The sequence below is a fragment of the Salmo salar genome, chromosome ssa07 (genome assembly GCF_905237065.1).
Source record: "Salmo salar chromosome ssa07, Ssal_v3.1, whole genome shotgun sequence".
NCBI classification, from domain to species: domain Eukaryota; kingdom Metazoa; phylum Chordata; class Actinopteri; order Salmoniformes; family Salmonidae; genus Salmo; species Salmo salar.
Genome location: NC_059448.1, coordinates 16,135,810 through 16,161,263, shown reverse-complemented (window position 1 = coordinate 16,161,263; position 25,454 = coordinate 16,135,810). Strand labels below are relative to the sequence as shown.

The window sequence follows — 25,454 nt, the reverse complement described above, 5'->3', positions numbered from 1 at the left end:
GGGACATATGTTTGAGTTACAGCTGGGGTTTCTGTGTTTGTATGAGAACATCAAGCTACTATCACTCCATTTGTGATTTGCTTGAATGTTTGCATGTCTGAATGTGTGTGTGGGTGTGTGTGTGTGTGCCATGTATGTGTTTATTGACAGTGTGAAGTCCCCAGCTGGCGAGGCTTAGCTGTTTCTCGTGTTAGTACAGCCTATTGATCCAAGCCCTTGGGGTGTTCCGACCATCCTATTGATCCAAGCCCTTGGGGTGTTCCGACCATCCTATTGATCCAAGCCCTTGGGGTGTTCCGACCATCCTATTGATCCAAGCCCTTGGGGTGTTCCGACCATCCTATTGATCCAAGCCCTTGGGGTGTTCCGACCATCCTATTGATCCAAGCCCTTGGGGTGTTCCGACCATCCTATTGATCCAAGCCCTTGGGGTGTTCCGACCATCCTATTGATCCAAGCCCTTGGGGTGTTCTGACCATCAGGACAAACAGGACTGCTCATTCTGCCTCACTGGTCACAGATGTCAGTTCAACGTCTAGTTTTGATTTACATTTGGTTGAGTTGTCAACTAAATGTGAATTCAACATGAAATCAACAACAAAAAATTCTGAATGACATTGGATTTAGGTTAAAATATGGGTGAAAAAAAAGACAATTCTCTTACATTGATGACTTAAAAAAAATCGAACTCGTTTTCCATGTTGGTTCAATGTCATCACATATAATTTTTGTTGTTGAAATGCCGTGGAAAGTTTTTTCCTAGTGCCACTGACAGACAGTAAATATGGCCATCGCTATGGCCATCCTTTTACATGTAATGACCTTGCAGTTATTCTTCTCCAGAGTGGCAATGAACTTGCATCGTTGATCATCGAACGAAGGCTGATTGAAAGTTAGAGGTGTGCTGCTCCTCTTTACAGCTCAGCTGCCAGGTGGTTCTAAGAACAACCTGGTTGCTAAGTTCCTTCTCCTCGACGACGAGCCAACTCCTAAAGGCATCCGTTGTCGTGACGTCAGAGGACTTCGACCTGTCACTCATCTCAGCTTGGCTCACGGTCACATATAACCCTGCATGACATGCCACTGTAATATTTTATCTTTATTTAACTAGGCAAGTCAGTTAAGAACAAATTCTTATTTTCAATGACGGCCTAGGAACAGTGGGTTAACTGCCTTGTTCAGGGGCAGAACGACAGATTTGTACCTTGTCAGCTCGGGGATTTGATCTTGCAACCTTTCAGATACTAGTCCAACGCTCTAACCACTAGGCTACACTTTGGGAAGAGAATAATGGTGTTAAATCTCAGGTTGTTCAATGCTGTATCAGAGCCACCTTATCAGCACACACTGTGGATCACGTAGTCTAGATATGGTATGTTTACTGTGTGTTTTGAAGCACCATGCCACCTTACCTTTGCTACCACTTTGGGAAGAGAATAATGGTGTTAGGGAAGCATCTAGGGAAAAGAGAAAGTGGGTCTGGTCCTCTGGGTACCATTTTGAAGGTAACCTGGTTGAGGGAAGAGAGAGCCATGATAATTGAAGACACCCTAAATAAAGTAACCCATCTAACATGTTAGGATAAGGTAGATTTTAAATCTGCATCATTGAAATATGGAGTAAAGGTTACTTTGACTAGTACACATAAATACTAGCTATTTGTTTATAAAACGTGTGTGTGTCACATCCTGACCAGTAAAGGGGTTATTTGTTATTGTAGTTTGGTCAGGATGTGTCAGGGGGTGTTTGTTTAGAGTGTTTCGGGGTTTGTTGGGCTATGTTCTTATGTAAGAGGGGTGTTTGTTTTATGTGTTTCGGGGTTTGTGGTTAATGTTCTATGTTAGTATATTTCTATGTTCGTTCTAGTCTTTCTATTTCTATGTTTAGTTAATGGGGTTGACCTTCAATTGGAAGCAGCTGCTCCTAGTTGCTTCTAGTTGAAGGTCCTATTTAAGAGGGGTGTTTTTCTACGGGATTTTTGTGGGTAGTTGTTTCTTGTTTTGCTGTGTGCCTGACAAGACTGTTATCGTCGTGGTTTTTGTATACGTGTGTTTTGTTTCGGTTTTCCTTCTTTCTTCCTATTAAAAAGAAGATGAGTATACACATTCCCGCTGCATGTTGGTCTAATCCTTACGACAGTGTGATATAACCTCTCTATAATTAATTCTCCCTTCAGCCATTGAAAACAAGACGAGTGCAACGTTGGCGCAGGAAAATGAATACTGTCACTTTAATTCCCTGAGATTACTTTGAATATTAAAATGGGTGGCAAGACCTGATAGCTTTTCCAAAAACCTATACACATTCAAATGTAGGTAACTTGACCTGACGATGTCCCCGACATTTTCTGGAGGGTCTTTTTCACAGCTCACTGCTCACATAAATATTGCAGTGGAGCCAAATGTCGGCGTGCAAGCTCATGCTGTTTCTATGGCGACGCCTCTAGTGTCTAGATTGGTGGAGGGGTGCCGGTGAAGTTAACTGGGCTGCTGGGGGGCACAGAGCTGAGCACTAAGCATTGAGCTATGGGCGAGACATTGGGAAAACAAGTCCGCCAGTACGCATGTGTGTCAAATCAATACATAGAGAGAGACGTCCCAAAAGGCACCGTATAAGACACCCTATTCCCTATACAGTGCACTACTTTTCACCATGGGCCCATAGACGTCTGGTCAAAAGTAGTGCACTATGTGTAGGGAATAGGGTGCCTTTTGGGGGGTAGACATACATTATGCTACACAGATTCACACTCCTTGGTTGAACTGAGAGTATTGCTTCAGAGATTACTGACAACGAGACAAATCCATATACTAAGACTGTCAGACACTATATCAGAATTGATTAAAATGAGAATATCTTCAAGGGCCAGAGGATAAATGTCAGCATTATTTCAACACTCTCGGGGGTCTCGGTCTAAACTCACATGGATAGATTTAAGCGACGAGGAGGATCATCATACTGTATAAAGCTATAGCCATATTTCCCCCACACTCCTCTGTGTCCATACAGATTTAACTAGATCTACTGAGGTGACAGTGACAAATTACACCCTAACCCTTTGGTTTCCATGGTTCTTGTTTTGTAAAGACTCCAATTGTGTAACATGTTACCCTGAACTTCACCAGACACTGTGAGGTCCTCCAGACTTTGGTCCCAGACGGACCCCTCTCCTGGCTGCGGTTCTATTACTATAGCTGTGTCCAAAGCCTTCATTTATCCACTGACCTTCAGTTCATTACAACTCCATCAGAACTTTCTGTAATGTTGATAGAATGTAGTGTAGATACAATTTATATAATGCTAATATTGACTTCCAATGCCAGAAAGAACAAAATGATTTGGGTTATAAATTATCATTTTAAAAAGTGGTTGAGTGCATTCAGTGAGTTACAACCTTTACATTTTAGTCACTTAGCAAACGCTCTTATCCTGAGCGACTTACAGGAGCTTTGCTCAAGGGCACATCGACAGATGTTTCACCTAGTCAACTCAGGGACTCGAACCAGCGACCTATCGGTTACTGGCCAAACGCTCTTAAATCGCTAAGCTACCTGTCGTCAGAAGTCGCGCTCAACTATGTGGTCGCACAATATATGGAAATACTGAATGTAGGAATTACATTGGGCATCATGTGAAGGAGAACGTTTTTGAGAAGGTGTTGGATCAGATAGCATATGCTATGGCAGAAAGTTTCAGGCTGACACTGCACTCATAATCCCATTGAAAAGCAATCAATTATTGACACAACCTCTCTTCAGCTCACTAGCTCCATTAGTTAAATCTGCTATCATACGCACCTACATTACCGTTCAAAAGTTTGGGGTCACTTAGAAATGTCCTTGTTTTTGAAAGAAAAGCACTTTTTTTTGTCCATCAAAATAACATCAAATTGATCAGAAATACGGTGTAGACATTGTTAATGTTGTCAATAGTACCCGCAGTGAAGAGGCGACTCTGGGATACAATAGTCATTTACAAAATTAACAATGTCTACACTGTATTTCTGATCAATTTTATGTTATTTTAATGGACCAAAAATGTGCTTTTCTTTCAAAAACAAGGACATTTCTAAGTGACCCCAAACTTTTGAACGGTATTGTATGTATTACAGAATGCACGGGACCCTGGGACGGCAGGTAGCCTGGTGGTTAGAGTGTTGGGCCAGTAACTGAAAGGTTGCTGGATCAAATCCCCGAGCTGACAAGGTAAAAATGTGTCGTTCTGCCCCTGAGCAAGGCAGTTAACCCACTGTTCCCAGGGCGCTGAAGACAAGGATGTCGATTACGGCAGACCCCCACACCACTCTGATTCAGAGGGGTTGGGTTAAATGCGGAAGACGCATTCAGTTCCCTTCCAAAGACATTTAAGTTGTAGTCCGGTAGTTTATCGAAGCCTTCTCTCACACACACAGGCTATATGGTTACATCTTAACGGCAACAGAGAGGGGATCTCCCACGCTATGGTTCTGGCCTTTGCATCTCAGCAGCAGATATGCATTACCCATAAAGACCTAAACTCTTCACCAGCATCCGTATTAATCTCAACATCAGCTTTATGAAAAATACCAAAAGCACATATTTTATAGGCCTAAGCATGCCAGCGACATGGCTACATTGCAGGTGCACTAACATGAAAGGTTAAACAGGCACTTGCTGCCCCATTACTGAAGACCTCACTAATGGCCAAACTATCAGCACAACACTGGCTCTCACGGTCATGGACATGGCAAACGGCACTGAAAGCAGACAATGGCGAATGGGACAGACTTTAGGAGGGTGGTCAGAGGGAGGGGTGGAGGGGTTGAGGGAAACAAAGGCGATGGAGGGCGTTGAATGGGATTACATTAGCATTGAATTGACCAGGAAACCGGCCTGTCGGTATCAATTCGGGCAAACTCCTGTGAGCCAGAATGAGACCCTAGAGAGTCACATGACCTCGACATGACATCATCTGAATGGGACAAGGGGAGAAAATCTCTAGTCTCCTATTCCTAGTCCAAAACCAGACAGAGCCATCCTTCAGGGAAAGAATGTTGAAGAGCCAAATTAGATTATACGGCGTATACGGTTATTATATTACAATGACATTGTTATTGTCTATGTCCCTCTGGAGATGAGAAATTTCTATTAAGCTCAGGCTTGGGCATTTCTCTAAGAGAACAGTTGAAACTAGATGAGAATAAGAAAACATGTTCCTCCAACAATAGAATCTGAGAGGTTTATTAAGTACATTTTTCCAGCTACTGGGTATTGTATAATGAGCAAGGTAACCAATAAATTAATTGCACTATAACGATGACAAATGGGTGCCCACAAACTGTTAGGGCTTACACAAAGCTGTCTCAACAGCAGAGTCCCAACACCTTACCACCGCTACACATGGCTATCAGCAGAGCCTTGTCTGGCAGCGAAGCAGTTCATTCAGCCTCATTTACTGCCTTTCAAAAAACAGCTGATGTGGCTGACTTGCTTAAACAAATGTGGTTTCTACTGACAATTTACAGTGCTGCTTGAAAGTATGTGAACCCTACAGGGCTGGTCATTATTTTGCTATAAAATATTAAAATAAACATGTAAAATCCTTTAATGACAGAAACAAAAAATATATATATTTTCATTGTTTATTTAACAAAAGTGGTTTATTTAACAGAAACTCAGATTTGATGTGTGCAAAAATATGTGAACCCCTTCAGTCAATAGTGTCACGTCCTGACCATAGTAAGTTGTTATTTTCTATGGTAGAGTAGGTTTGGGCGTGACGGGGGTTTTCTAGTTTAGTTTTTCTATGTTGTTATGTTCTAGTTTTGTATTTCTATGTTTGATATTTCTATGTTGGGCTGTGTTTGGGATGATCTCCAATTAGAGGCAGCTGGTCATCGTTGTCTCTAATTGGAGGTCATATTTAAGTTGGTGTTTGTCCCACCTGGGTTTGTGGGAGATTCATTTTGAGTAGTGTATGTTTTCCCCTCTGCGTCATGGTTTGTTGTTTTTTGTCATTCAGTTTATTTATGTATTGCATAGTTTCACAGTATAAATAAAATGTGGAACGACACACACGCTGCACTTTGGTCTGCTCATTCCTACAACAACCGTGACAAATAGCTTGTGGCGCCTCCATTAGCAGCGATAAAGTAAACATCTCCTATAGCCAGAAATCAGTCTCTGACATCTGTTTTGAGGGATTTTTGCCCACTCCTCCTTACAGAACTCAGTCAATTGAGTGAAGTTTGAGGGGTGTCTGGCATGAACTGCCCGCTTCAGTTCCTGCCACAACATCTTGATTGGATTTAGGTCAGGACTTTGACTTGGCCAATCCAAAACACAAATCTTTCTTCTCCTGAGCCATTCTTTGGTAGATTTGCTTCAATACTTTGGGTCGTTGTCTTGTTGGAAGATCAATTTCGGCCCAACTTTAGCTCCTTTACTGATGGCCTGACATTCTGTTCAAGAATCTCCTGGTATACCTCAGAATTCATGGTTCCCTTAATGATGTGGAGTCATCCAGGTCCAGAGGAGGAAAAGCAGCTCAAGATCTTGTCATTCCCACCACCATGCTTTACTGTTGGTGGTCTCTGGCAAAGTTAAGAAGGGCAGTTTGGTTATTTTTGACAGCAGAGGCTTCTTCCTAGCAACCCTCTCATTAATGGCTTTTCAATTCAGTGTTCTTATTGTTGAAGCATGCACCGTTACCTGAGATGCAGCAAGGGAGGTCTGCAAATCTCTAGATGTTATGTTTGGGTTGGCTTTTACCCGATTTATTATCGTTCTTGTGGCTCTTGGGGATATTTTGGATGGCGTCCACTTCTAGGCTGAGTTGCTGTCATGTTAAATGCTCTCCATTTGTAAATCATTTGCCTCACAGTGGACTGATGGAGCTCAAATCTTTTTGGGATGATTGTATAGCCTTCCCCAGACTGATGTGCTGCCCTCGTCCTGATGTCCTCTGAGATCTCCTTTCCTCTCTGCATGGTGTGCTTTGTATTCACCTGGATGGGTAACACCAAACTGACCACGTTTCTTATCTCTATTTAACAGAGTCCCACCCAAACTCTTTCCTAACAATCTCTCCTTTGATTGGTTCATCTTGTACCCAATTATTTACCCACCTGATTCTACTTACCTACTTGATTTAACCAATGCAACTTGGGGTTCACTTATTTTTGCAAGGGGAGGACCATCCTCCTCAGTAAACTTCATTAAAAAAATGTAACATTTAAAAAGTTATCATTTTTAGATAAAACTATTCTAAATATATTCACATTTCACAAAATAATTGATTAAAACACGCTGTTTTGTAATGAAGGCCTACAGTAGCCTCAACAGCACTCTGTAGGGTAGTACCAGGGGTAGTACCAGAGGACATCTAGCTTCCGTCCTCCTCTTGGTACATTGACTTCAATACAAATCCTAGGAGGCTCTTGGTTCTCACCCCCTTCCATAGACTTACAGTAATTATGACAACTTCAGGAGGACGTCCTCCAAACTATCAAAGCTCTTGCAACATGAACTGACATGTTGTCCACTCCAATAAAAGGATCAGAGAATTAATCTAGTACTGAAAGCATAAGCTACAGTGAGCTAGCACTGCAGTGCATAAAATGTGGCTGAAACACCTGCATTTTGGAGCTGCCTTACTCAAGAAAGCAAAGAGACCATCCATATTTGTATGGAAGCTTTATTAACTCACTTTATTTTTACATTGTTTTTAAACGGATATGTGACACGTATTAATGCCAAAATAACATGCAAAACAGGCAACAACAAAAAATGTGGGGCTCAAAACAGGTGGGGCTCTGCACCTGCCATGAATGACAGGTCGCCACTGCTCGCAATGAACATTCAAATCCGGCCTAGGAATTGAATGCGACATAGAGTTGTCTGATGATGATGATATATTGCATATTCATGTTTATTCATACATTTGCATGTGAGGACAATAAGCTTCTCACGTGTCACGTACGTGAGTTCGTCACGACAAACAAGGACAGAAAGCGGATTACCGGGGACACTGGAGTGTAGCGACTTTAAATGAAAATGTGCTCTGGGTAGCAGCCTACAGTATGTGAAGGCTATTGTGAATGTCAACAAATCTAAATAAGCAAGATTAAAAAGCGCTTGTAATGCATATCAACACAAACAAACGGTTTTGCTGCTTTTCACGTATCGAACGATGACATTTGAATGTTTATCATCGGCTATTATAGCCTATTATTATAGACCTAGCTAGCTTGTAAGGGATTGGTCGTAAAATAAGCATGGAAAAATGACAAATTATCATTTCATTTATGAAGCCATTTCCTCTAGATGGGCCTACTATTTAATTTAACAACATGGATTGAAGATTGCCCAATGAAAGACAATGAGAGACATATATAGCAAAAATAAAATAAAAAACACTTACCCAAAATATTATGTTAAATCCAAAAATAAAATATTTGATGCAGCAACTGACTTCATGACCTTTAAATTGTTTTCCTGACATGCTTGAATTTCATCAACATACAGTACGCTTCCTACGCGGATAAGTCAACGGGATCATGGGCTCGCAAGTGGCAGGTTCAGCGATCCAATTCTTGCAACTTGCTGCCTGCTCGATTCATCCAAATAAAATAAACATAATGTAGCCTATCCCTATCTCTTGATACGGATGTCACACTGATAAAAGTAGAACAATGCACAATCCAACACAGGAAAGAGCAACAAACGTCAACCTACTAGGCTATGTATTTAGAACTAACTGACTAGTATTCTGCCCGCAGCACAAACGATGTCATGTTCATATGATAATGAGGAAACTTTCAAAATAAAAGCCCGCATTTCAAAGCATTGCAATGTCAATAAGTCCTTCAAATTATGTATAAAGGATACTCAAGAAGGGGCTATGCGTTCTATGGAAAATAATGAACTATGTACAATGTGTGTTCAAACGCGCTAGCAGACTGGAATTTACCTTCCACAGAGTTGCATTATTTTCCAGAGAATGCATAGAGCCCCTAGTTGATCATCTCGTTAATACCATGCCTATACATTTGCCACTAGAAATGTGTTCAACATCCACTGAAGTAGCTAGCAAACTTAGGCTACAATAGTTGCCATGATAACCAAACAAACATATTTGCTAGTTTAGCTAACAAAAACATTACAATATGAAAATCGAATTCAACAATAGCAATACTGTTTTCAATTAGACTTTTTCTTTCAAAATCAGCTCAAACCAAACTTGTAAAAAACTATAGCCATTGAATTCTTCCATGCAAATATACAGTGCTTTATTGTAATCGCTCCTCTTTCACCCCAGCTGCCAAATTTACCCTGATTCAGATGACCATCCTACCCGTGCTAGATTACGGAGACATAATTTATAGATCAGCAGGTAAGGGTGCTCTCAAGCGGTTAGATGTTCTTTACCATTCGGCCATCAGATTTGCCACCAATGCTCATTTTAGGACACATCACTGCACTCTATACTGGTCATCTCTGTATACCCGTCGCAAAACCCACTGGTTGATGCTTAGTTATAAAAATCTTATGCCTCACTCCCCCCTATCTGAGATATCTACTGCAGCCCTCATCCTCCACATACAACACCCGTTCTGCCAGTCACATTCTGTTAAAGGTCCCCAAAGCACACACATCCCTGGGTCGCTCATATTTTCAGTTCGAGGCAGCTAGCGACAGGAACAAGCTGCAACTACAAACTGGACAGTTTTATCTCTATGTCTTCATTCAAAGACTCAACCATGGACACTCTTACTGACAGTTGTGGCTGCTTTGCTTGATGTATTGTTGTCTCTACACTCTAGCCCTTTGTGCTGTTGTCTGTGCCGAATAATGTTTGTACCCTGTTTTGTCCTGTGTTGCTACCATGCTGTGTTGTCGTCTTAGGTCTCTCTTGTCGTGATGGGTTTTCTCCTATATCTTTATTTAATTTATTTTGAATCCCTGCCCTCGTCCCCGCAGGATGCCTTTTGGTCAGGGGCGGAAATCCCGGCAGGAACGGGGGGGACACGACCCCCCCATCCTGGGAAAAATATGATTTGTCCCCCCCAATATATCACTGAAACATAACTATGTAATTTAAATAATATTAATAATACGCAATGAAAGCAATTGTGCTGATTATAGACACTTAATAGCACGTTTTTAAGTATCAAAAGATTGCGACCCCCCCACCCTTTGCCTCACAATGGTTTGATCCACTGCCAGTTTCTTAGTTGGCAAGCTAACAGAGGGGTCGTATCTACTGTCTGAAAGGCACTCAACGAACGTAACTGACGTGAGGTTAATCCAGTCAATCGCGCACACACACTAGCAGAATATGCAGAGCTAGCGCGCAAATATTAACTATTAAGCTAGCTAGTACCTATTCCATTTATGTGGCCTCGTCAAAGACGGAATCTTTGCTATCATCAATTTATTCCAAGATCAGCATGCAGATGATGTAAGTTAGTGCTTCAAAGTCCCTGTGATAAGGTTAGCGATAAACTGAAGTCCAAACTGAACAGAACTACACTCTCTTCTACCATTGTCTTAAATATATTTAATGGTCTCGTTGCAAAAGCTAAATTGTGGCAAGGGAACTTTTATTTATTTATTTTATTTAACTCGGGTAGCAAAGATTATAGCAAACACCACTGAAACGGAATTGGTGCTCGCTAGCTTTGCAAATGCAGCTATTGTTGGAAGCCAGCCAATATGAAACAAACTATTACAATTACAAAAGGTTGCAGCATATGTTGTGTAAATGGTGAACTCATACAGCTGTCAACTCTTGACATTTTAATCCGTTTCACATTTGCTAGCTACCTTTTAGATTGAAGCCCAAATAGAATGATAAAAGATAAGATGATAGAAGCCCATCTCCTACTGTAAATAACCTACACACTGTGTGTGTGTGTAGCCAGCCAGCCAGCCAGGTAGAAAAATGGCAGAAAAATAAAAGACGGACATCAGAGTATTTTTCAGTACACCAAAACGCAAAGTAAGAACCCTAGTAGCCTAATATCTCAAAGACTAGTTGATAAAATGTTCATAAGAAAGAAATGAAATTCTAATGGAAATGTTTCACAATGATGTCATTAGGCAGAGCAGGCAACAGATGGCACACAGACAGCAGAGTTGGGGACAGACTGGCAGAGACAGGGAGTCTCAGGTAAGTTTGTTGAGTCTTTGTTTGGCAACATTATGAAAGGTTCTCAATTTTTTTGACTTGTAAAATAGGAACATAATTGGAAAATGCCATGGATACCCCCACTCTCAACTTAAACTGGTGACTGAACTAAGATTTGTTAAAGGCAATGGTATTGCTGTTGTGATTAGTTGTGTAGTTTTGGGTACCGGTAGTTAGGAGTACAGCAAACACCTTATTTCTTTGGTTCCTCAATATACATTTACCATATTACAATGTAGGCTATGTGTTACAGAACTACTTTTGGTGTCCCCCTCAGGAATTGCTCTTGAGAAAATTTCATGTAATTGTCCCCTCCAAAGTTGATATCAGATTTTCGCCCCTGCTTTTGGTAGACCGTCATTGTAAATAAGAATGTGTTCGAATTGCCTAGTTAAATAAAAAAAGGAAATAATGCATGTCTGCATGTCTAGCTTCTAATTTAGGCTATAGGTTACACCTGCCTGTCTGTCTTTGTTCTGTTATGCAATTAGTCACCTGCCTCTCCGCAAATCTTGTGGAGTCCCAGGAAAAGCCAGACTACAAAAGCTTGTTGGACACTTATTTCGATTTATTTGCCTTAGCATACTAATAGCCTATTGGACGAGATGCGCTCTCGCTTGTTGAACGTAAAATAGGCTACACTACAGCATTAAGAACGGGCGGGGAGTTGGAAAGGAGAAACCCATACTTTCCTATGGTAGGCTAATCTGAACCCTGGGCTACATACATCCTGACAAAATACGTCATATGAGTTACCTGGTAATGTACCTTTGTGGACCTTCTAAACGGTCGAGAATAGAGCTAAACTGATCCAAATGTTTGCATAAGCAGGCCTAAACTGTAGGCCTATGCAGTAATTTCATAATGAAACAAAATAGGACGTTTAAGAGGTTCCTCAAATTAGCCTACATCGCTGCAGTTTATGGCCTATGGACAATAATTGTGTGCTCACTTGATAAAAATAATAAATTCCTCATTGTACTTTGTTGTAGCCCAAGTATAAAAATGTTCGTCTAAAAACACAGGCCTAATCAATAGTGGCGTTTTGCGTGCCCGGGGACCATAGAGCGCAGCCTGCTGGAATGCACTACAGATCTGTCATTTCATAATCTGTTAAGTTTTTTTTGCACTTTGACAGGAAAATATTTAGCCTAAAGCCATAAGAAGCTAGATATTGGGCCATTCATTAGCACAATTGTAGATAATGAATGGCCTAATACCTAGTATCTTCACCTCACTAGCCTCCTCCTGCTGTTCCCGTGAGCAACACGCAATGATGCCAACTAATTTTCAGGGTAAATTGCTAGAGGCAGGTTGATTTGTTGCTAAATGAAGTTGTGATGTCATTGCGTGATAACGTAAAACTGCATCATTACGTAGAATACGCAATAACGTCACTCAAATTGACTGGCCATCTCTGCAAAAAATATGATTTGACATTTGTTCAGGTACAGACTCCCACTCTGTTCTGTACTTCTGGCTGTACAATTTTGATTGAGACATGTTGATTGATGTTGTAAGTTCTGTTCAAGATCAAACAGTCGTGACCAACTATATTCATTGGGTTTGGCTCGTCGAACCCGTACTACTGCAGTCAGCCATCACGAGCTGAGCGCCTGCTGCTGACGTCACTCACAATGCACTTTTGCAGCCAGGCACGTGTGTTGTGACTGAGTGTGACAGAGAAAATCGTTTTTGTGTAATTTAGAGGGAAAATGCGAGCATTTTAGCGTTTGAGTCACTTTTCAAAAGTTGCTAAAAGTTCCAAATACATTTTTAAAAGTAGCTAAATTTGTTGCCAGGGTAGTCTGAAAAGTTGCTACAAAATTGCTAAGTTGGCATCACTGGCAACACGCTATAGCAGGGATGGGGGTAACCTTCAACTTCATGTTGGTTGATTTAACCGACCTGGAAGACCAGATGTGTTCAATTTAGGCAATCATTGAACTGATCAATTTGCTCAGGTGTGATGCCTAGTTGGAAAAAAATCCTGGGTTGCCTTACCCCTGGGCTATAGGCTATGCAAGCCTCTCTGCAATAGGCCATTACTCTTCTCGTGAAATACCAGGAAAAGCTATAATAAAAGCTAAAGCTATAGGACATATATTTTGTATAGCCTATTCTGGGGAAAGAAGCAGGCTTGCTCTTGCTGAATGTAGAACAGGCCCACAGCATAGAACATGCATGTCAGAGAATGTCGAGGAGACAAAGTGCATTGGTGTGATCACTTTTGGCCGGTTATGATAACATTGCGGCACTGATGCAATGCAAATAGTTGCACAGGATAGACAGAGAGATGAGCACCTTGAAAAAGAAGACCCAAAGGAATTGACAACCATTAGAAAAATGGAAATCACTTGAAAACCACTTGAGCAAGGAGGCAAGGACATGCTATAATATGTGCGCAGGCTAAACAGTGTTTGTTGTTGAATTGTTACATTTAAATACAAGTTACTTTATTATTTTCATTAGGTCTATGTAACCGATGTGAAATGGCTAGCTAGTTAGCGGGGTGCGGGCTAATAGCGTTTCAATCGGTAACGTCACTCGCTCTGAGACCTTGAAGTAGTTGTTCCCCTTGCTCTGCAAGAGCCGCGGCTTTTGTGGAGCGATGGGTAACGATGCTTTGAGGGTGGCTGTTGTCTTTGTTGGCAGAGGGTCCCTGGTTGGAGCCCAGGTAGGGGTGAGGAGAGGGACGGAAGCAATACTGTTACACCTACATGAAACTTAAATGTAAGTATTATTTGCAGTTGTCCTTTTGACAATGAACACATGCTGATAGCACTGAATGATCTGAACCAGTATCTGTGCATTAGAGACCTCATGAATAGTCTTGTTACAACTTTTCTAATAGGCAGCGTGCAGTACGATGCGTTGATTGACAGGTGTAGGACCGCAGAACTATAAACTGTTACTGTCCTCTAGCGTGGCTGCTCACCAACGTTTTATAGTTATTGGCTTGGTGGATGGCCATTAACTGACAACATAACTAACATTATTATCACAACAGAACTAGTCTACTAGTAGGGCTAGCTAACGTTAGCGAACCTGAATTAAATAAATATAAAATTACACTTGTTAACTTGACTTTTATACTCTATAAATTGACTCCTTCAAATAATGTACTCTGGCAAGTTTGCCACAGGCGCTGCAGTAGTAAAGCAAAAGTTGATTGTTTGGCAATACCCATAGCAACGTTAGAAAATTAGGTGGATAACGGGTGGATAACGGAGTTGAATTTTAATCAATGGCCACTTTTATTGTGCCAACAAGAAAATGCAATAAGTAATTTATGAAAACAAATCAAAGATGGTTTTAAAAACATTTTTTATGACCAATAATGAAAAAATACAATGTTGACACTGGTATGGGTAGGTAGCAACACATCCGCCACGCTGATCCTCAACACAGGGGCCCCTCAGGGGTGCGTGCTCAGTCCCCTCCTGTACTCGGTTCACTCATGACTGCAGAGCCAGGCATGACTCCAACACCATCATTAAGTTTGCCGATGACACAACAGTGGTAGCCCTGATCACCGACAACGACGAGACAGACTATAGGGAGGTCAGAGACCTGGCCGTGTGGTGCCAGGACAACAACCTCTTCCTCAATGTGATCAAGACAAAGGAGATGATTGTGGACTACAGGAAAAAGAGGAACGAGCACACCCCCATTCTCATCAATGGGGCTGCAGTGGAGCAGGTTGAGAGCTTCAAGTTCCTTGGTGTCCACATCACCAACAAACTAACATGGTCCAAGCACACCAAGACAGTTGTGAAGAGGGCACGACAAAACCTATTGCCCCTCAGGAGACTGAAAAGATTTGGCATGGGTCCTCAGATCCTCAAAAGGTTCTACAGCTGCACCATCGAGAGCATCCTGACTGGTTGCATCAATGCCTGGTATTGCAACTGCTCGTCCTCCGACCGCAAGGCACTACAGAGGGTAGTGCGAACGGCCCAGTACATCACTGGGGCCAGACTTCCTGCCATCCAGGACCTCTATACTAATCAAATGGCTACCCTCTCCCCCTCTTTTACACCGCTGTTGTTATCATCTATGCATAGTCACTTTAATAGCTCTACCTACATGTAAGGTTGAAGTCGGAAGTTTACATACACTTAGGTTGAAGTCATTAACTCATTTTTCAACCACTCTACAAATTTCTTGTTAACAAACTATAGTTTTGGAAAGTCGGTTAGGACATCTACTTTGTGCATGACACAAGTAATTTTTCCAACAATTGTTTACAGACAGATTATTTCACTGTATCAGAATTCCAGTGGGTCAGAAGTTTAAATACACTAAGTTGACTGTGCCTTTAAACAGCTTGGAAAATTCCAGAAAATGATGTCATGGCTTTAGATGCTTCTGATAGGCTAATTGACATCATTTGAGTCAAATTGGAGGTGTACCTGTGGACGTATTTCAAGGCCTACCTTCAAACTCAGTGCCTCTTTGCTTGACACCATGGGAAAATCAAAAGAAATCAGCCAAGACCTCAGAAAAAACATTGTAGACCTCCACAAGTCTGGTTCATCCTTGGGAACAATTTCCAAATGCCTGAAGGTACCGCGTTCATCTGTACAAACAATAGTACGCAAGTATAAACACCATGGGACCAAGCAGCCGTCATACCGCTCAGGAAGGTGACGCGTTCTTTGGTGCGAAAAGTGCAAATCAATCCCAGAACAACAGCAAAGGACCTTGTGAAGATGCTGGAGGAAACAGGTACAAAAGTATCTATATCCACAGTAAATCGAGTCCTATATCGACATAACCTGAAAGGCCGCTCAGCATGGAAGAAGCCACTGCTCCACAACCGCCATAAAAAAGCCAGACTACGGTTTGCAACTGCACATGGGGACAAAGATTGTACTTTTGGAGAAATGTCCTCTGGTCTGATGAAACAAAAATGGAACTCTTTGGCCATAATGACCATCGTTATGTTCAGACTGAAAAGGGGGATGCTTGCAAGCCAAAGAACACCATGCCAACTGTGAAGCACGGGGGTGGCAGCATCATGTTGTGGGGGTGCTTTGCTGCAGGAGGGACTGGTGCACTTCACAAAATAGATGGCATCAGGAGAGAGGAAAATGATGTGGATATATTGAAGCAACATCTCAAGACGTCAGTCAGGAAGTTAAAGCTTGGTCGCAAATGGGCCTTCCAAATGGACAATGACCCCAAGCATACTTCCAAAGTTGTGGCAAAATGGCTTAACCTGTTGGGGGTAGGGGGCAGTATTTGCACGGCCGGATAAAAAAACTTACCCGATTTAATCTGGTTATTACTACTGCCCAGAAACTAGAATATGCATATAATTATTGGCTTTGGATAGAAAACACAGAAACTAAAGTTTCTAAAACTGTTTGAATGGTGTCTGTGAGTATAACAGAACTCATATGGCAGGCAAAAACCTGAGAAGATTCTGTACAGGAAGTGGCCTGTCTGACAATGTCTTGGGCTTCTTGACTCTCTTTATTGAAAACTTAGGATCTCTGCTGTAACGTGACACTTCCTACGGCTCCCATAGGCTCTCAGAAGGCGGGAAAAAGCTGAATGATGGCTTTGCAGCCCCTGGCTGAAAAACATTAGCGCCTTTGGTAAGTGGTCTATCAGAGGACAATGAGACTGAGGCGCGTGCACGAGGCGACCCCATGTTTTTATTTTCTCTCTCTTTGAACGTAAACACGGTTTCCCGGTCGGAATATTATCGCTTTTTTACGAGAAAAATGGCATAAAAATTGATTTTAAACAGCGGTTGACATGCTTCGAAGTACGGTAATGGAATATTGAGATTTTTTTTGTCACGAAACGCGTCGGGCGCGTCACCCTTCTTTACCCTTCGGATAGTGTCTTGAACGCACAAACAAAACAGAGGATATTTGAACATAACTATGGATTATTTTGAACCAAACCAACATTTGTTATTGAAGTAGAAGTCCTGGGAGTGCATTCTGACGAAGAACAGCAAAGGTAATCACATTTTTCTTATAGTAAATCTGACTTTGGTGAGGGCTAAACTTGGTGGGTGTCTAAATAGCTAGCCCTGTGATGCCGGGCTATCTACTCAGAATATTGCAAAATGTGCTTTCACCGAAAAGCTATTTTAAAATCGGACATAGCGATTGCATAAAGGAGTTCTGTATCTATAATTCTTAAAATAATTGTTATGTTTTTTGTGAACGTTTATCGTGAGTAATTTAGTAAATTCACCAGAAGTTTGCGGTGGGTATGCTAGTTCTGAACGTCACATGCTAATGTAAAAAGCTGGTTTTTGATATAAATATGAACTTGATTGAACAAAACATGCATGTATTGTATAACATAATGTCCTAGGATTGTCATCTGATGAAGATCAAAGGTTAGTGCTGCATTTAGCTGTGGTTTGGGTTTATGTGACATTATATGCTAGCTTGAAAAATGGGTGTCTGATTATTTCTGGCTGGGTACTCTGCTGACATAATCTAATGTTTTGCTTTCGTTGTAAAGCCTTTTTGAAATCGGACAGTGTGGTTAGATTAACGAGAGTCTTTAAAATGGTGTAAAATAGTCACATGTTTGAGAAATTGAAGTAATAGCATTTCTAAGGTATTTGAATAACGCACCACGGGATTCCACTGGCTGTTGAGTAGGTGGGACGATTTCGTCCCACCTACCCTAGAGAGGCTAAGGACAACAAAGACAAGGTATTGGAGTGGCCATCAAAGCCCTGACCTCAATCCTATAGAAAATTTGTGGGCAGAACTGGTAAACGTGTGTGCGAGCAAGGAGGCCTACAAACCTGACTCAGTTACACCAGCTTTGTCCGGAGGAATGGGCCAAAATTCACCCAACTTATTGTGGGAAGCTTGTGGAAGGCTACCCGAAACGTTTGACCCAAGTTAAACAATTTAAAGGCAATGCTACCAAATACTAATTGAGTGTATGTAAACTTCTGACCCACTGGGAAGGTGATGAAAGAAAACAAAGCTGAAATAAATCACTCTACTATTATTCTGACATTTCACATTCTTAAAATAAAGTGGTGATCCTAACTGATCTAAGACAGGGAATTTTTACTAGGATTAAATGTCAGGAATAGTGAAAAACTGAGTTTAAATGTAGTTGGCTAAGGTGTATGTAAACTTCCGACATCAACTGTACACATTACCTCAACTAACCGGTGCCCCCGCACATTGACTCTGTCAATAGTCTCGCAATTGTTATTTTACTGCTGCTCTTTAATTACTTGTTACTTTTATTTCTTATTCTTATCCATATTTTTTTTTTAAGTTGCATTGTTGGTTAGGGGCTCGTAAGTACGCATTTCACTTTAAGGTCTACACCTGTTGTATTCGGGGATGTGACTAATAACATTTGATTTGATTTGAATGTTGGGCTGTAGAGAGAACTTTTGTATCTGTCTCAGCTAAAGTCCGGTGGAAAATACTCAGTAGGGTCTCTACTAACCAAGTATTGTTAGCTTTGGAGAGGGACTGTGTCGCACGGCCTTCTGCTGGTTTTTCACTCCACCCCCTCCATAGCCCCCAATGCAATACACTGTAATAGGTTGTACATGGGATACATAGTGGCTTGTAGAGAGATACGTTTTCTACCTGTCCCAGTTAAAGTAGGGTGGGAAATACTCAGTAGGGTCTCTACTAGCCGTTTCTTTATAGTGAAATAAAATAATTGAGGAGAAAAATTAAATAATTGAGGAGAGAAATAAAGTCAAGAACTTTGTGGAACTCTGGGCTGCAGGGAGTTGTAATTTTCATTAAGCAAATATTCAACCTAGTTTAGCGCAAAAAAATGTGATAATTAATTACAATGAGCATAATCCGTTGCGCCAGTTTGTTCCGGCTCAGAGAGGAAGAGGCGAAGCGAGATGTTTCACGCTCGCCAAAATCTGTCCAAAATAAACCCAATGTGTTTCTGTGGGTTTATTTTGGATTTAAGCTTGTCGCCTGCCTGCCTTCCCGCCGTTGGGACAACAACTCCCATTGTTAGGACATAGACATGAGCACCTCGTCATTGTATACAGATCTCTGGATGGAAAGGCCTACACTTTTAAGCCTGGTTAGATACACACAGACCACATGAGAGAGGAATGTACACAATACAAGGACGAGATGGACAGAGACAGTTCATGAACATCTACCTTATCTACTTTGAAGAACTAGTGAAATGATTTTGTCAGACAGATGTGCAGCATACTTAGGCAGGCTAGCTAAATAGGATGACTAAGGTCAGTAAGTATAGTATGGGGCGCACATTGGCTGACTGCTACTGCCTGAGCAGAGATGAGATGATTACTTTAAAGGACAAATCCACCCAAAACCACTCATTGCTTTAATTTACTGTGTTAAATAGCACAAATGTGAAAACAATATTTTTTGTGAACAAATGTTTCATTTTGGCGTTTTAAGGTTGGTAGCAACATGGAAAATCGTTGTGGAAATCTGTTGCAGCTCCAGTCGACTACAAAGTCCACTACAAAGTCCACAATGCAATGCTCTCTCTAAGGGCTGGTCGGCTAGCTAGCAAACGTAGCGAAACACAATAATACCAAAGACAATATCAGCATGTAACATAGTTAGTTAGCTGTAAAATCGCCTAAACAAAGTGCACTATCAATTTAGGAGTCTGCAATCTCACCATGTTCAACCTGCAGATCGATGTGCCAAACATTCATAACGGTTGAGGAGATGGGTAACGTTGCCCATGCTTCGACAATGGGCCATGCAGTGCATTCTGGGCGATTATGGGACCAGGAGAATCTGGGAGTCTATTGGGCACCAGCTCAAAAACCCAACATTAGCAATCATTTTGTGCAATGAGGGCGTTATACGTTCCTTCATTCATTGAATTCCTATCTCCTTTCTATAATGTCTCGGGCAATGGAACCATGCAATGCACCCTGGACTAAAGAGGCAGGCAAATAGGAAAAATGTGATAGACCTCCTTTAAATGAAATATTTATCGAGGTAGGAATATCGCAAATATATGGCTCATTCGAGAGACGACATCCTCCCGATTTATGACATCGGCCAGTATTAAAATCTGACATGAATGATAGACGTTTTCACGATCTCAAAGTCGTATTCCTATTAACTTCTAGTGTAGTGAGAGCGAGTTTATCACGGTGCTATGTCATATCGGACATATTTTTGCCTGCTTTAATGCCAATAACTCAGATACACAGGAAAACATGAAATGACAGAGTGAATTGGACAGAACATCACTCAGAGATGCACAAAAACAATACAACATTCAAAATGGGTGAACCTTTAAGGAATGAAAAATAATACTTATCAAATAAAGTAATATACACAACTGAAATATTTTATTATTTCATAGTAATTTACTATTTTTCTTTTGATGTCTATCCAATGTGGACCGGACAGAGACAATGGAACATTTTCAATGTTTTGGTAATTCAATGTTCACTATTTTTGGGAATTTCCATTAAAAAGCCCCAAAGTCATTGTAAGGTCATTATTTCGTAATGCATTTCATGTTTAAAAAAAAGAATTATAGCACTGAAACTGAACCGACCTCAACAAGCACTAATCGGGCGCTATAGAGGGGGCAGAGAACGACACTCCAAAACGAACCATATTTGGTTAGTAGAGACCGTACTGACTATTTCCCACCCCACTTTAGCTGAGAGTAACCCACATACCGTGTATTGCGTTGCAGTGATAGGAGTGGTTGGTGTAAAGAGTCACCAGTACACAAGATACCCATTTAGGTTTTGCAGACTCTATTGAGTAATTCCAATAACATATATTTGTATTTGATTAAAAGTGTATTTCTTTCAAATATAGCCTACACAATAGCTTTAAATATACCAGTGTTTGTGTAAACTTTCAAAAGAAATGCTGGGCTCCCGAGTGGCGCAGCGGTCTAAGCCACTGCATCTCAGTGCTGAGGCGTCACTACAGACCCTGGTACGATTCCAGGCTGTGTCACAACTGGCCATGATTGGGAGTCCAATAGGGCGGCGCACAATTGGTAATGCATAGTGTATATGAAACTACACAAAGTGGATGTCTACATATATCCAGGTTACTGCAGTAGGCTATCTATAATGCATGGTGGATATTCTCAACACATCTATTGACTGATCTCTCCTCAATTGGTCTTCTCTGTCTAAATCCTTCTATGGACACTCCTGAATTCCCAATGTGGCAGGTACCTCTGAATGGGATGACACTCATTATAAAAGCTTAGGAGTTGGATGATCACTTCACTACCCAGTCAGCGGGCAGGATTGTTGTAATGATGGTCGTTTACTAATGGTTAAATAAAAAATGTACACATGAATTTGCCTCGTGGAGCACCAGGCTCCCATTCTCGTCTGTGTAGCACAGCTAGCCACCACGTCCAGGCTTGGATGAGAACATGAAGGGGGACACGACGAACACGTCGTACCCAGACGAGGGTAGCTGATCCAGGGTGAAGAGCCTCTCCACCAGGGGGGTCTCATGCCCAGCCCCCCCCGCGTCAGGCTGTGTAAAGCTACTGTGACACTGAGGGTGTCGGGGTGGAGGGTCTTGCAGAGCAGGACAAGCTTGGAAGCCATGGAAGGTTTCAGGTTATGGGCCTGCTCGGTCCAAGGAACATAAAGATAGACAATGTTGATCAATGGAGTTGATTGCATCCAGTCTGCCATAGCACACAACACACAGACATGATGTTCCTGGGATAAGACACAGGCATCAATTAACAACATCACATACATAACTTTCCTGGGACAACTATGGTATAATGCAGTTGATATTAACGAACTACAAGCTAACATTATTTTCAAGACTAAGAGGAATTTCAATAGCTATAAATCATAACATATTGCTCAAATTCCATATGAGGACCAATCAATGTCAGGAAAACATCTTATTTATGGTAACCGTTTCAAGTTAGGCTCCTACCCAGGACACTCCGTAAATTGCACCAGTGTTCCATCAGAGCTGCCCAAGTCTCGGGCCTCTGTGTGTCTAGGAGCTGGTAAACCTGTCCTGTATGGGTGTGGTTTGGCTTGATGCGGTGCAGACAGCTTATTGATTTGCAGCATCTCCAGGTCGTCTGTGAGAAATATGCCCCAGGCACAATTCAACAGCAGAAGGAACAGCACGACATGCAGGCATCTCAAACAGGCAGTGAGTGGTAAGCTAATGCACTTAAGCTGATTTGCACAGAATAACCTCTAATTCAAAAACCTTAAACTTCACACACAGGATTTTGAAGTAATTCACTGAAAAAGCTGGTTTGCACACCACCATAAAACTCTAAATACAAACCTTTGATCAAAAAATCTTCTCCAACAGGTGTCGGGGATGAGCCGATGTGTAGATCTTCTTATCTGATCCCAGAATGATGGGAAATGCTATTTCTGTCTGTAGAAAAACTAATTCTGATTGGCTAGGCTTGGCTTCCCAGTCAGTGGACCTGGATCCCAAGTGGGTGGGCCACTGCCCAGTCATGTGAAATCCATAGAGTGGGGCATAATGGATTCTATTCAATTGACTGATTTCCTTCGATGAACTGTAACTCAGTAAAATCTTTTAAATTGTTGCTTGTTGCAGTTATATATAGTTTGTCCACCATAAAAAAAACGGTGGCATTATAGTAAGGGTCAACAAGAACTTTACATGCAATGCCTGGATTGTTGTTTTAAATGTTTAAGTTTTACAATGCTCCACAATAGATAACTACTTCAGAACAAAAGCTGCTTAATGAACATGCATTTTTTTTAAACTATATTAAATAGTTTACAGTTGGGTAACCAAATTAAATGTTATGAACAGACTACTCAATCAATCAGTTAGCAGCGGTTCCCAAACTTTTTATAGTCCCGTACCCCTTCAAACATTCAACCTCCAGCTGCGTACCCCCTTTAGCACCAGGGTCAGCGCACTCTCAAATTTTGTTTTTGCCATTATTGTAAGCCTGCTACACACACACTATACGATACATTCATTAAACATAAGAATGAGTGTGAGTTTTGTCACAACCCGGCTCGTGGGAAGTGAAAAAGAGCTCTTATAGGACCAGGGAACAAATAATAATATAATAATAATTTTGCACTTTAAATTAACCAACTCAGATATAAAACCTTTTTTTTATTTGAAAATTGTGAATAACTCACCACAGGTTAATGAGAAGGGTGTGCTTGAAAGGATGCACATAACTCTGCAGTGTTGGGTTGAATTGGAGAGAGTCTCAGTGTTAAATCATTTACCACACACAGTCTGGCTGTATTTAGTTTTCATGCTAGTGAGGGCCGAGAATCCACTCTCACATAGGTACGTGGTTGCAAAGGGCATCAGTGTCTTAACAGCGCGATTTGCCAAGGCAGGATACTCTGAGCGCAGCCCAATCCTGAAATCTGGCAGTGGCTTTTGGTTAAATTAAATTTTCACAGAACCGCTTGTTGCAATTTCGATGAGGCTCTCTTGTTCAGATATCGGTAAGCGGACTGGAGGTAGGGCATGAAAGGAATAAGATTCCAGTTGTTTGTCTCATCAGTTTCGGGAAAGTACTTGCGTAATCCCCTCTTCCCTGGGATTCTCTACCTCAGACCCTATTACGGGAGCTGAGTCACTGGCTTACTGGTCCTCTTCCATGCCGTCCCTGGGAGGGGTGCGTCACTTGAGTGGGTTGAGTCACTGACGTGATCTTCCTGTCCAGGTTGGCGCCCCGCTCGGGTTCGTGCCATGGGGGAGATCTTCGTGGGCTATACTCGGCCTTGTCTCAGGATAGTAAGTTAGAGATTGAAGATATCCCTCTAGTGGTGTGGGGGCTGTGCTTTGGCAAAGTGGGTGGGGTTATATCCTGCCTGTTTGGCTATGTCCGAGGGTATTGTCGGACGGGGCCACAGTGTCTCCCGACCCCTCCTGTCTCAGCCTCCAATATTTATGCTGCAATAGTTTGTGTCGGGCAGCTAGGATCAGTCTGTTATATCTAGAGTATTTCTCCTGTCTTATCTGGTGTCCTGTGTGAATTTAAGTATGCTCTCTCTAATTCTCTTTCTCTCTCTCGGAGGACCTGAGCCCTAGGACCATGCCTTAGGACTACCTGGCCTGATGTCCCCAGTCCACCTGGTCGTGCTACTGCACCAGTTCAACTATTCTGCCTGCGGCTATGGAACCCTGACCTGTTCACCGGACGTGCTACCTTGTCCCAGACCTGCTGTTTTCAACTCTCTAGAGACAGCAGGTGCGGTAGAGATACTCTGAATGATCGGCTATGAAAAGCCAACTGTCATTTACTTGGTGCTGACCTGTTGCACCCTCTACAACCACTGTGATTATTATTATCTGACCCTGCTGGTCATCTATGAACATTTGAACATCTTGGCCATGTTATGTTATAATCTCCACCTGGCACAGCCAGAAGAGGACTGGCCACCCGTCATAGCCTGGTTCCTCTCTAGGTATCTTCCTAGGTTCTGGCCTTTCTAGGGAGTTTTTCCTAGCCACCGTGCTTCTACACCTGCATTGCTTGCTGTTTGGGGTTTTAGGCTGGGTTTCTGTACAGCACTTTGTGACATCAGCTGACGTAAGAAGGGCTTTATAAATACATTTGATTGGTTGATTGATAATTGCACACTCAACTCAGTCAGGTGCTTCGCTATATCACATTTGACAAAGTCCATAAGCTTTTCATTTGCATACAAAAAAATCATACAATGATGAAAAGACCGGTGTGCTGTCCTTGTTAACGCAGACAGAGAAGAGCTCCAACTTCTTAATCATAGCCTCAGTTTTGTCCCGCACATTGAATATAGTTGCGGAGAGTCCCTGTAATCCTAGATTCAGATCATGCAGGCGAGAAAAAACATCACTCAGATTGGCCAGTCGTGTGAGAAACTCGTCATTATGCAAGCGGTCAGACAAGTGAAAATTATGGATAGTAAAGAAAACTTTAAGCTCGTCTCTCAATTTAAAAAAAAAGTGTCAATACTTTGCCTTTTGATTACAACATACAGAAGTGCACTGGTTAAGGCATTAATCATGGTCTCTGACCAGATCATTGCATAGTGCAGAAAATACACGAAAGTTCAGGGGCCTTGCTCTAACAAAGTTAACCATTTTCACTGTAGTGTCCAAAACATCTTTCAAGCTGTCAGCCTTGGCAGCAAGAGCGTCTCAGTGGATGCTGCAGTGTACCCAAGTGGCGTTGGGAGCAACTGCTTGCACGCGCGTTACCACTCCACTATGTCTCCCTGTCACGGCTTTTGTGCCATCAGTACAGATACCAACATGAGCAGCAGCTACGTTTGGCTACATACTGAC

The 25,454-nt window shown here is 41.8% G+C and overlaps 1 protein-coding gene across 3 annotated transcripts in view; it reads right to left on the bottom strand.

The window, feature by feature from the left end:
* LOC106608643 (tetraspanin-5) overlaps positions 1–19,908 on the bottom strand; it is a 36,619-nt gene extending 16,711 nt beyond the window's left edge. The window contains exon 1 of one of the 3 annotated variants that reach the window (XM_045721596.1): positions 19,813–19,908. In XM_045721596.1, coding sequence (XP_045577552.1) covers positions 19,813–19,845 — 33 coding nt within the window. In that variant the 5' untranslated portion in view covers positions 19,846–19,908. Of the gene's footprint in view, positions 1–8,400; positions 8,786–19,812 lie in introns of those variants that run through there. The other 2 variants (XM_045721595.1, XM_014206718.2) reach the window with 2 other exon arrangements.
* Between the last annotated feature and the right edge of the window lie 5,546 nt (positions 19,909–25,454).